This window comes from Amphiura filiformis, chromosome 10 (assembly GCF_039555335.1).
Source record: "Amphiura filiformis chromosome 10, Afil_fr2py, whole genome shotgun sequence".
Lineage (NCBI taxonomy): Eukaryota > Metazoa > Echinodermata > Ophiuroidea > Amphilepidida > Amphiuridae > Amphiura > Amphiura filiformis.
Genome location: NC_092637.1, coordinates 27,967,312 through 27,981,373, shown reverse-complemented (window position 1 = coordinate 27,981,373; position 14,062 = coordinate 27,967,312). Strand labels below are relative to the sequence as shown.

The 14,062-nt window shown below is 35.5% G+C and overlaps 1 protein-coding gene across 1 annotated transcript; it reads right to left on the bottom strand.

The window, feature by feature from the left end:
- Positions 1 to 2,908: 2,908 nt before the first annotated feature.
- Positions 2,909 to 11,306, bottom strand: LOC140161780 (discoidin domain-containing receptor A-like). The gene is made up of 4 exons (XM_072185079.1): positions 11,199 to 11,306; positions 4,064 to 4,298; positions 3,310 to 3,457; positions 2,909 to 3,051 (listed from the first exon to the last, which is right to left on the bottom strand). The coding sequence occupies exons 1-4, from the start codon at positions 11,285 to 11,287 to the stop codon at positions 2,909 to 2,911; spliced, it is 615 nt and encodes a 204-aa protein (XP_072041180.1). The 5' UTR covers positions 11,288 to 11,306.
- Positions 11,307 to 14,062: the final 2,756 nt, after the last annotated feature.

Here is a 14,062-nt window from a genome sequence, read left to right as displayed (position 1 = left end):
CATACACACCGATGTGACCATCTCTACTACAGGAACAATCCTGACTTTGGTGGCTATAATGGCTGGGCTTAGGTCAACTGTTTTGATGGTCTGTGTATCCGAGTTACCATCAAATACCTACACAATTTAAAACAAATATATAATAAACGAGATTTAAATAATGTAATGATAAATGAGAAGAATAAATTCTGTTATATTCCAAAATTTTGCAAATGGTAACGAAATTACGTCATCAAAATTATCAAACACCACACACCGACATCGCCTGGCTAATAATTATTTGGTGCAGCAGTGACATTAAAATGAATACACGGGATCGATACACGTGAATTGCTATGCACGATTTTGATATCAGACGAAAATCTTCGGATACTGAGTTAGAAAATGATGAATATCTCCCGTAAATGAATTTTTCTCAAGAAACCAGATGTGGTCTCATACACTTGAAAATACGTGTTGAACAGATATTATAGTCGTTAGCGTGCGCTTTGAAAATTGGCCGTGCGCTTTGAACTCAAAATTTGACCAAGACTCTCAATTTTATATTGCGTTGTCTTGTATGGACTACAGCGCGCAGCAGGCTATAGCGGCACTCACTCAAGTGGAGAGAGTATAACCATTGACCGCAATGTCGTATACAAGCTTGCTCACAGAGCGAGAAATCAATTACCCCGTCTATGTCAGTAGCCTTAGTCAGGTCACTTCGCTAATAATATGCATCTCATAAGGTCCGAATAAAATGGTCATGGGTGGCTGTGGATTCAACCTACCACCCGTGTTCTCTGGCCGTACGCTGTCTGGACACCAGGCACCGCCACCGAGGTTTAAATTTAATCTAGGAGAGAGGAATACAAAAAAAAGTATATACAAAGTTAGTTATTCTTAGATTTTAAATGTCATGTTGCTCTGTATTTTCATGAGTTATTCTTATAAATTCCTAGTTCTTATAAAAACAAAGTGTACCAATTGTGAATATACTTTGTGGAATTGTTTCAATTAAAACCTATATATATTACATATACCAGTAACCAGTAGTACACAGTTTCAAATGCATTTTTAAACAAACCTGTAATAAAAATATTGCAAAGATATAGGCAAAAGAACTGCCAACCTCATTACTTGCAAATATCTACAAAATAGCCGTTATTTTTAAACAAACACTCACCAATTCATTTGTGGCTGAGAAATTGCATTTTAAAATTGCAATATGATGATCATCGGTTTTTTTTGATATACTGTCGTGTGACGAAAAATGTTGTTTTGAGAAAAAGTATGTTTATTATTATCAAACAATATAATCAATAATATATATGTATTGTTCTCAACATAATACAAACTTTTATTCATTCACTAATTCGATGTAATTAATCTGCAAACTCATACGACAGTATGCCAAAACATGCACAGTTTGACAACCTGAATTAATAATGATACGTCATGTGATACGACAGTATGTCAAAACAATAGGCAACTGCAGTTTCACGGTGGCCTATGGCGACGTATCTTCATGATGATACGACAGCACTGTATGTCAATTCATAGAACGATCACCCTAATTAGTGCCATATCTCATTAACGAATTATATTTACGTCTCAAAACCTTGTGAATATATATATAGAGAGAGAGGTTCATTCATAGATTTTGAAAGTTTATATAACTCATTCTGCCCCAAAATCGCCATACGTTAGTATGTCAAAACTCCAACGGAATGCTTTCGGTTACTAAAAATGTACGTAATTTCTGCACCCAGTTTGAAAGATATATAACGTGTTATCTACAACAAATAATTTAGTGAAAGTGGAATTCAATTGTAAAGTTTCCTTTGTCTCAATTTTCTCACACAACAAAATTCTTCATTGGTTAAATTTGACAACACTAAGTAGGCCTACCTTGCATTCTGTGGTCCGTAAGTTAGTGGATCATCACTGTACACAGAGCTAGCTGCTAGCTGGTTATTTGATATCCGTCTGTCACTCATGCCGAGACTTGAACGACATGTTTCTTTAAATACAAACATACAAAAGAAACAATAACTTATGATTATGTTCCGATTCAAACAGAAATATCGTAAAACCAATGAATCCTATATCCAGAGTTATTACCATCATGTTTGCTGAGAAAAAGCAGTGAAACATCACATACTTATTTAGGTATTGTAAAGTAGTGACAAACTTTATATTGCAAAAGATGATTAGGCTGAAAGAAATAACGTACCGGGATCATTTGTCATTAAGACTTCTGTGGTAGATGATTCAGTGGTACCCGCTAAAGGCGTAGATTGTGGTGTAGTTAGGCCTAAATTAAAAAACAAAAAGGATTATTAACATGTGACAAAGAGAATGGGCTTTGAACTGCAAAAAAGCGCTATAGAAATGTTTTATGTATGTATGTAGGTAACAGGGCAAGGAGGCAGGTCTAAACCTGTGAGAGATCTTGCCCTCTTTCAGATGCTGGACACTGTGATATTTTAGATTTTAGGCCTTTTTTACCTTGTAAGCAAAATGTTTTTGTCATTATGACCTCACTTGTTGAATCGGTCACACCATTAATGTATCAAATAAACATACTTCAGATAATTAAGATTTAATTTAAATCTGGTCAACCAGACATATCTATTTTGACGGACGAACCGACGTTGCGACTGAAACCTTCAGTCTTCAGCTGGGTTGTGATGCAAATGACCTTGAGTACCGGACACTTCCGGTATTATTAATGACAGTCGACGAGGAGTGTCCTTTATGATTCGGTCCCAGCCGTGTGACAGCTTGGCCCGGACGCCTCCTTCACGGTTGAGAGATGGTTGCTCCGCTCTCACCCAGATAGCCCCTTTCACACCCCGCTCAAACCAACGCTGCTCACGGTCTAAAATACGGACATCCTTGGTGTCAAAGTGGTGTCCGCTGGCTTTCAGATGTAGAAAACCGCTGAGTCGTTTCCACCTGAGCTAGCTCTGCGGTGTTGTACCATGCGATTATGAAGAGGTTGGGCGGTTTCTCCTGTGTAAGAGTCTTCGCAGGCTTGCTCACCCGAACATTCACAGGCTTGCTCAACTGAATCATAAAGGACATTCCTCGTCGATTGTCATCAATACCGGAAGCGTCCGGTTCTCAAGGTCATTTGCATCACAACCCAGCTGAAGACTGAAGGTTTCAGTCGCAACGTCGGTTAGTCCGTCAAAATAGGTATGTCTGGTTGACCAAATTTAAATTAAATCTTAATTTCAACATACCAAGATGAATGAGAGTCTACGCAGTTTGATACTTCAGATAACTTTCAATAAATGAATTCCCGATGTTCTGATCACATACCTTGCCATAGACATCCAAAGAGCTCTATCCTCATACACTCCGTTGTGACCTTCTCTACTACAGGAACAATCCTGAGTTTGGTGGCTATAATGGCTGGGCTAAGGTCAACCGTCTTGATGGTCTGTGTGTCCGAGTTACCATCAAATACCTACAAAGTTTAAAACAAATATGTGACATGATCCCGTCCATGTGGGGGGGGGGGGGAGAAATGCGGCAAATTTGAAATTCAGAAAAAGGCAAAAAATATGGAATGAACAAAAAAAGAAATACATAAGAAAATACACATCACGAATCTTCATAACTTAAGAGCCAAGTATGCTAGACCTAGTTTTTAGCCTAATGTTACTGCAAGGTAATTATTATAATAACTCAATTTTCAAAATGCTTCCTGTGGCCCCCATGGAGCAGATCGTGTCACATATATAATAAACGAGATTTTTAATAATGTAATGATAGATGAGAAGCATAAAATGAAGATGTACAAGATAGAAGAAGGAACGATGTAGAAAAACCTGCATTTTATTAAAATAAAAACAATTTAAAAAACCGTTAAAGCATCATTCATTGTTGAACTCTTTATGCTTAAAGTGTTTATTTTTAACTCGGTATCTTCTCCTTAGTTTTGAATCACCTTCATCTCCTGAGGGCTGGGATAAACGATAATATAGCAATTCGTAGGGTATGTGCACTGGTATTGATGACAAATTGTTGGTTTCATATGAAAATGACTCTGTGAATTGCTGCAAAAACTTACTGTTTCTAAATTCTGATCTGCATATCTCGACCAACTCCCACCATTCGTTGTGTATTCCAAACGGAACTTCCTAACGTATTCCCTACCAAGGCCGTAATCCCAACGGCCCTGCATGGAAACGGCAGTGACCATGGTCATGTTGAGGAGGCTTATCTCTAGGTACTCATATCCACCCGTGCTCTCTGGCCGTACGCTGTCTGGACACCAAGCCCCGCCACCGAGGTTTAAATTTAATCTAGGAGAAAAGAATACATAAAAAAGTATATACAAAGTTAGTAATTCTTCGATTTTAAATGTTTTTAAAATAATTTCATGTTGCTCTGTATTTTTACGAGTTTTACGAAATCCCTAGTTCTTATAAGAAGTGTACCAAGTGTGAATATACTTTGTAGAATAGATCTCATTATACAGTTAGCATCCTGGACAACCGATTCTTTTGTTATGCAAGGCTCACTCAGTCATTTAATGAGGCAATACAAACGATCGAATTTGGTGTTGAAATGAGCTAAATTTTTAGTTACACCTTTTCGATGTAAAATTAATTTTCTTGGCCAAATGAAAAGCAATCATTTTCATTTTTTTAGTAAATGTCAGGAAAAATTGTAGTGCTTGATACTGTATTTTTTTCAAATTCTAGTGTTAAACTTAGGCGTGAAATTTAGTCATTTAGTGTAAGATTTTCGATTTTGATAGGCTTAAACTCTGCCCGCGAGCCTTTTTTTTTTCAACCTTTTAGCTTTTCAAAGTAAGATAGTTCGCTAATGAAGGATTTTTCCCAACTTTCTAACGCACATCACTGTGAGCGATATATCATAGTTTTGTCAGAATTTGCGTTTTCATTTCACCATTTTTACTGCCGGCTGACCATTTTTCAAAATCAACGCGTGAAATCTAAGGCTAATACTAGCATTGTGGATCGATATCCCTGGGTTTAATAGGAATACCGGCATGGCTACAGTGTTGCTAGAACTTCAATATAGCAAAGAAATTCCCAGGCCTATAGCGCTCCTACTGATCATGTTTAACCAGAACACTCAATTGGGGATTTGGGCTACCAAATCGCTGGTCGGGCAATTTGCTTTCAATGGAAAATTGACCTGGATAAACAACAAAGGAAATATCGACTATTTCTGCTGGTTGCTCTCGAGATAAAAGTACTGACTTTGACATTATCGGAGCATGAAGGGAAAAAGGGTAAAACAAAAACGGAAATTCTGACAAAACTATAACATATAGACCCACACGACGTGCCTTACAGGGGTGGGAAATATCTTTCTTTAGCAAACTATATTAGTTTGAGACGCTAAAACATGAATTCCGTAAAAAGCTCGCGGGCGAATTCAAGGCCTATAAAAATCAAAAATATCACACTAAAAGACACAATTTGATGCTTAATTTTAACACCAGGATTTAAAAAAAAAATGTATATCCAAGCACCAAGTTTTTAACTGACATTACTGAAGAAAAAAAAAAAAAATTGCTTTATATTTGACCGAGAAAATTAATTTCATTGCAAAAAGGTGTATCTCTGAATTGTGCTGATTTTAACATGTATCGATCGACTTTTAGCGCGACTAAGCATTTCTAAAGAATCGGTTGTCCAGGTGGCTGACTGTATAACCTACATACATTACATTAGCATTCTTATTACAACATCATACTTAGCCATTACCTCTAATTACTTTACCAGCAACCAGGAGTACACAGTTTCAAATGCATTTTTTAACAAATCTGTAATAAAAATATTGCAAAAATATAGGCAAAAGAACTGCCAAGCTAATCACTTGCAACTTGAGACCGTGCGCAACCTTGGTGTCGTTTTCGATAGCCAAATGTCCATGTCCACCCAAGTTACTTCTCTCTCACGCAGCATAACCTACCATCTCCGTAACATCTCTCGCATTCGTCATTTTCTAGACTTTGATACTTGTAACAATGTTATTCGCTCCCTCGTTCTATCCAGATTGGATTATGGTAACATCTTACTTTTGGGTTCGAATGTTACTGAAATTGCTCGTCTTCAAAGACTTAGAGAATCGGGCAGCCAAGATAATTTTTCTTGCAGCCAAGAAAGACCATGCTACCCCATTGCTCCGCGAATTGCACTGGCTGCCCGTGAGGGAGAGAGTCTACTACAAAGCCATGTTGTATGTTTACAAGTGCCTTGCTGGCTTGGGGCCGGATTATTTGGCATCCTCCTTGTCATTATATATCCCTGGAAGACGAGGACTTCGATCTGCCACCGATGCCACTCGCCTGCATGTGCCCAAACTCCACTACCGTTCATTTAAGTCAGCCGCTGATAAGGCTTTTGCTTTCACAGCTCCTAAGTTGTGGAACCAGCTACCTGTTTCTGTCCGCTCCACAGTGGGCCAGGTCAAAGTCAAAGTGTGCCAAAACCCTAGATAGGTGACTATCAATGTTCAAACTTTTTTCATGCGATTTGGAAAGAGGATGAACATATAAATATTTTCTGAAAATATTTCACCCTTAGTTTATTCTTAAAGGTGATATTTTTTATAATAAACATGCAAAATCGCCACAATCTGCTTCTCATTAGAAAAATCATGATTTGGGGGGTAAAACTTCATAACTTTTTAAAGACAATTTTGATGCATCTGTGCTTTCACAGATACCTGAGAAACTATTTTGAGAACATAACACTGGGATATGAAGAATATGAAAACCGTCATTCAATAAATATTTTTGCTTAAACGTCCCCAAAACTAAGGAAAAATTACGTTTTATCAAATGTGATCCCGAAAGTTTAGATTTCCGTTGATTTCCGCCTTAAAACTTATACAGTCACCTGCAGAAAAGATTAATCTTTGTGATGGTACCAAATTTAGCTGCGATATTCTGCGATCTTCTGCAGTGGAGTCAGTTTTATGAGGCCCTTTGCCAGTAAAATAGGCGACAAAATCGTTTAAAAGTTCACGTGAAAGGAGATATGTATCCTACCGCGTACCGTGCTGCAGTGTACAAACAGCCACACCTTGTTCTATAAATAGACTGATGGGAGACCTAACCGCATAAGTTTTAAATACACTGGCTGAAATTGCATCGTTTACCTGTGTGAAGGATCATTTTATCATTTTAAGCTTTTGTCATGGCTTATAATCATGTTTAATTGCAATATTTTCAAAATCATAAAATTTAAGCATTAACAACAAAATAAATAATTTAATTAAATAGGTACATAATGAAATGTATTTGAAGCATAATACAAAATTGCATTTAATTTGCATTAATCATATTGATACATCGAACAGAATCAACAGACATTGCATGAATTTCTTAATTAGCCATCCTTGCATAGAAAGTTCCTTTTCAGAAAAACTTTATCAACAGGCAGTTTCAACGTCAAAAACGTTTCTTTACAAACTGAGAGAAATGTGGAATAAGAGTTCGCAAACGGAATACGCATCCCTCGCGAAGAACAAGGATAATGGCTCGATGGATAACTGACCTTTTCTGATGATGTTAGCAACTTTTTAACACAAAAAGAAACTCAATTACGTACAAGAACCCCGCGGTCTGCCAGTTTTAAACATGATATCTAGATTTGGGATTAGTCTACTCTAAGGGATCTGGAATGAGCGTTTTGAGCGTTTCGACAGTTGTTTTTGTTTGATCAAAATTATTTGATATCAGAAGAACATTCTTCGTATTCAGAATGCAAATTCGATATGTCTGATGTTGTTTAATGTCTCACAATAAATACTGTTCAAATGTTCATACCCCATCCCTTAATAAAATTCTAATTCACATTTCACATTTCAGTATTGGGCCTATTTAGTGAACGACCAAATTAACATGCCGTAGCTGTATTATCACTGATCATGTGCCTGTAATGAAGAATTGCAATTTGAATCATATTATATCATTTTAGTGTCGTTTGTGATGATGTTGAGGGTTAATAAATTGTAACATCCACGGTGGGAGTCTGCCATTAACATGGTATATAGATGCATGTGCTTACCTTTTGGGGTGCTTTTTCTCCAATATTGGTATACAGATGGGTGGGTTTTCACCACAGACAAAAGCGCCCAGTATCATCGTGTATTTTGAGAAACATGTTGGTAAAAGCACCCAATTTGGGCAAAATTGGTTGCTTTTTCAAGGAAATTGGTACAATGATGTGTTGCAAAATGCAAATTAGAGCCAAAATTAAGTTAAGAGAGTTTTGTAGGGGATTTGCCATTTGGTCTAATACCATTTGGTCTAATATCCATTTCGTCTACATCCATTTCGTCTAAACCCATTAGGTCTATCCACTATAACCATTTGGTCCGATAACCATTTGGTCCAATAACCATTTAGTCTAATAACCATTAAGTCTAAAACCATTTAGTCTAACAACCATTTAGTCTAATACCCATTTGGTCTATAACCAATAGGTCTAATAGCCATTTGGTCTAATACCCATTTGGTCTACAAACCATTTTAGTCTTACAATCATTTAGTTTATTAATAAATAGACGAAATTATATTAGACTAAATGGTTATTAGACCATAAAAGTATTAGACCTAACGGTTATTAGACCAAACGGTTATAAGACCAAACGGTTATAAGACCAAACGGATATTGAAGAAATATTAGACCAAATGGTTATTAGACTATATGGTTAGTAGACATACCGGTTATTAGACCAAACAATGTTAGACTAAATAGACATTAGACTATATGATTATTAGACTAAGTGGCAATTAGCCTTTCTGGTAATAGACCAATTGAATATAGACTAAACGGGAATTAGACGAATTGGTATTAGACCAAATGGCAATAGACCGTTTTGTAGTCCAGCAGGAACAATCACGCATACATTTAGTCTGGCTGGTTGTTTGTTTGCTTATTTATTAAACAATTAAAATGTCATCATTTTATTGATGTCATACATACTTTATTATAAAAAAATGCTGTCCGTGAATTTTGCAGTCCGTATAACCTTAAATACTTAGTATACTATTTGATAATAATTTTCCAATCGGACATTTGAATTACTGTTCTACGAGTACTTAGCAAATCACGGCTCCGTATTTTAATGACGTCATATGCCTTGGATGGAAAATGGCTCTATTGTATTCCGCATTCCTTAAAACCCCCGATTTGCTAGTTTTGATAATAATTCTTACACAGCCATTTGAATAACTGTGGAAGGAATAATTGACCAATCACAGATCAGCATATTAATGACGTCATACGCTTTCCAAAATGTCATCATTGAATTTCTCACCCCTTGGAACCCCTATTTTGCTTTTCAATTACAATAATTATTATAATTATATGTCATTTGAAATACTGTCGTAAAAGTAATCGACCAATCACCGTTCAGCATTTTGATGACGTCATACATTTTTAAAAATGCCTCCATTAAATTCTGCAGCCTCAAAAACCTCTAATATAGTCATTTTACCGTGTTTGTATGTGTTTGATTGTCGGTTTATAATTTTGGCACACTTTGAAGCGATTCTGGCCCACTGTGCGCTCCTCCAACTCTTTGCCAGTGTTCAAAAAAGGGCTGAAAACATTCCTGTTTTCAGAAATATAATTGCTTTTATTGCATTTGCTTATATTCTGTCATGTTTTTGCTATATTTTTCTTGCTATGTTGTATTGAGCGCTGTGATCATTTGAAATGGAGCTATATAAAAGCCTATTGTATGTATGTACAGGGTGTCCCAGAATGATCTGTACCGGGAAAGATGGAATTTTTTAGGTATGAAGGGCATGTTAAATGTTCATATTGTTTTACATTTTAAGTTTTACATATATTTAGCTTTCTCAGATTTTTAGATTTTAAAATTGGACGTTTCTAGTAGAAGTTATAGAAGATTGCGTAAAAATGGTGAATTCTAAGTTTTGACAACGCAACCTATTTTGAAAATCTGTAACATTACCGTTCAGCACAAAGTTATTTGGAAAAAGTTATGCAGGTATTTTAGTTGTGCCCTGTTCATATTTCCACTAAATAGCCGATATCTATCTATTATTTATGACGTTACGAAGCAATCATTACATGGAATTAAGGATTTGCGGCCTAATCCCATTCTCTCTTTGGCGGTAGTTTTAGTTATTGTGGTGTGAGGTCCATGTAATTTGAAATGCTTGCAGAGGTCGAACTGGTTGTGGTACAGAAAAGATGGCTCCTCAATTTATTGTGCAGCAGCGTTGATTCCTTTCAAAAACTTACTGGCAAACCGGCAGCTATGTTGAGACGCAAAGAAGATTCATTAGACGATTTCCGCGAGCACGCGTTCCAGTCAAAGGAGCGATAGTGTATAACGTAAAGAAGTTTGACGAGCACAGAACTGTCAGGAATCGGCAGAGTGAAGCTTCAGGTGCTCGTAAGACTGTAAGAACTAGAGCGAAGATTGCAGCTGTCTGGCAAGCTTTAAGGCCCAACCCCAACAGTAGTTGTCGTCGAAATGCTGTGCCAAACATCCCACGTTCTTTATTTAATCGTATCGTGCCATTTTCAAGGGTATGCGAGTCGTTTGCGCTGAAAATGAAAAGCAGTTTTCATTGATTTTACATTATTGCATGCCACGCCAAAACAAAAAAAAAGGTAGCGTGCTGAAATTCACAGAATAAGTAGGAGACATGTCCAGCATTATAATGCATGTATCAAAAATAGATACAATGCCCGTCTTCTATTTTTAGTTATTTTTGCAAACACGGTACAAATCATTCTGGGACACCCTGTATGTATGTAACATAAATAGTCACTCGATAGTCGTTTCACAGTGCTCAATACCAATTTTTAACAAGGTAGAGCTAATTTAATAAAACAATTTTGGCTAAATAATATTCAGCATTTAGTAACTATGTATGTATGTATGTATGTATGTATGCAAATATCTACAAAATAGGAAGCCGTTATTTTTAAACAAACACTCACGAAATCATTTATGGCTGAGAAATTGCACTTGAAAATGGCAATATGATGAGCAATAAAATGCTTTCGGTTACTAAAAAATGTACTACATTTCTGCACTCAGTTTGAAAGATATATCTCGTGTTATCTACATCATTTAGTGAAAGTGGAATTCAATTGTAAAGTTTCCTTTGTCTCAAATTTCACAGACATCAAAATCCTTCATTTGCTAGATTTGACAAGTCTAAGTATGCCTACCTTGCATTTTGTGGTCCGTAAGTTAGTGGATCATCACCGTACACAGAGCTAGCTGCTAGCTGGTTATTTGGTATCCGTCTGTCACTCATGCCGAGACTTGAACGACATGTTTCTTATTACAAACAAACAAAAGAAACAATAAATTATGATTATCCCAGCAAACACAAAACGTTTTCGACATCATTCGCAAAAGGTTATACAAGGTTGTCAGAAAACGTTTAATTGTCGGGTTATATAAAGGGTACATTAATGGTATAAAATGTTTTCATAACATTAAATAACATTTGTTGGTAATTTACAGCACAGCTAACAAAAATGTTTTACAGAAAACATTTAAATGTCGGGTTATATAAAGGGTATAAAAACGTTTTAATAACATTTCAAAAAAATTTATGAAAACTTATTATGTTATTTTGGGTTTGAAAAAATATTTACAATAACGTTTTAAAAATGTTTTCACGACCTTTATATAACCCGACATTTAAATGTTATTAAAACGTTTTGTAAAAAACATTTTAAGAACATTTTAACATAATGTTATTTAAGTGTTGACAAAATATTTGGCCAAAAATGTTTGCAAAAATAGTTTACAATGACATTTCGAAAACATTTTAAAAATATTGTTGTAGTGTGTTTTCATACAAAACGTTTTAAAACGATTTCATGACCATTATATAACCCGACATTTTAATGTTATTAAAACGTTTTTACCTAAACCAAAACCCAAAATATAACTTATTTAAAACGTTTTAAACACGTTTTTGTGTTTGCTGGGCCCAGCAAACACAAAACGTTTTCGACATCATTCGCAAAAGGTTATAAAAGGTTGTCAGAAAACGTTTAAATGTCGGGTTATATAAAGGGTATATTAAGAGTATAAAACGTTTTCATAACTTTAAAAACATTTTTTATAATCTACTGCTCAGCAAACAAAAATGTTTTACAGAAAACGTTTAAATGTCGGGTTATATAAAGGGTATAAAAACATTTTAATAACATTCCAAAAACATTCTTGAAAACTTGATACAAAACATTCTAAACAAAATGTTATTTTGGGGTTGAAAAAATATTTTGCGTAAAATGTTTGCCCAAAATATTTTCAATAACGTTTTAAAAACGTTTTCATGACCTTTATATAACCCGACATTTAAATGTTATTAAAAGGTTTTGACAACAACATTTTAAGAACATTTATGTGTTTGCTGGGTTCAAATATTTTAACATAATGTTATTTAAGTATTGACACAATATTTGGCAAAAATATTTGGAAAAATAGTTTACAATAACATTTTTTGAAAACATTTAAAAATATTGTTGTAGTGTGTTTTCATACAAAACGTTTTAAAACGTTATCATGACCTTTATATAACCCGACATTTTAATGTTATTAAAACGTTTTACCTAAACCAAAAGCCAAAATATAACTTATTTAAAACGTTTTTAAAACGTTTTTGTGTTTGCTGGGTACATACCTTGCCATAGACATCCAAAGAGTTCCACCCTCATACACACCGACATGACCATCTCTACTACAGGAACAATCCTGACTTTGGTGGCTATAATGGCTGGGCTTAGGTCAACTGTTTTGATGGTCTGTGTATCCGAGTTACCATCAAATACCTACACAATTTAAAACAAATATATAATAAACGAGATTTAAATAATGTAATGATAAATGAGAAGAATAAATTCTGTTATATTCCAAAATTTTTGCAAATGGCAACGAAATTACGTCATCAAAATTATCAAACGCCAGTGGCCATTATCGACGCTAATATGATTGTTCCAGAGGAGGCTTAAAGGCATTCCTACAATGCACTATGATTGGGAAATTTGATCAATATAATCTAATTTTAAAGGCAAAGTCCCCATTGTCACACACACAAAATGGTCATTTTAAAACTGCAGCCAACAAGTTAATAGTTGAGACTTAGGAATGATATTTGATTTTCTTACAGGAAACATTCATATTGTCCCACTGCATTAATTTTATTCCTAAGTCTCGATGTCTTGAATGTTAAATAATAGGATGAAAACACCAGATATTTGCACACAATTCCAATGCAAGTTATGATCAACTGTACCACATGTGTACAAAAGCCAGACATACAAGGTCAGAAACCCCATTGGGTTGTGGGAATGTCTTTAAACATCCTCTGTGATTGTTCTAAGCACGTTGGTTTACACACAACATGATGCATTTTCGAGATTATGTGCTGGCGTTGAACATGTGCACTGCCATTGATGACAAACTTTAGGTTTCATTTATTTAAATGATTTGGTAACTAGCTACATACACTATGGACCACAATAGCATAATCCCAATGGCATAGTTCAATAACCTCAAGTAAACAATCATAGAGCAAAATTTGACCTCAAGTTTCAGAGTATGGGTTTTTGTACCCACATTTTCAAAGGTCATTCAATGAATGTATAAATGTATTCGGGTTAAAGAACTGTGCCCTGATAGATGCGCATGTTGTGGATCCTAGTGATAAACTTACTGTTTCTAAATTCTGATCTGCATATCTCAACCAACTCTCACCATTCGTTGTGTATTCCAAACGGAACTTCCTAACGTATTCCATACCATGGCCGTAATCCCAACGGCCCTGCATTGAAACGGCAGTAAGCATGGTCATGTTGATGAAGTTGATCTCTAGGTACTCGTATCCACCCGTGTTCTCTGGTCGTGCGCTGATTGGACACCAGGCCCCACCACCGAGGTTTAAATTTAATCTAGGAGAGAAGAATATATAATACATAATAGAGTGTAATACCAAATTAGATCGTTTTAGACAAATTTCTTAGTAATCTCTAGTTTTCGGAAAAATGTGTATCAATTGTGAATATACTTTATGGAA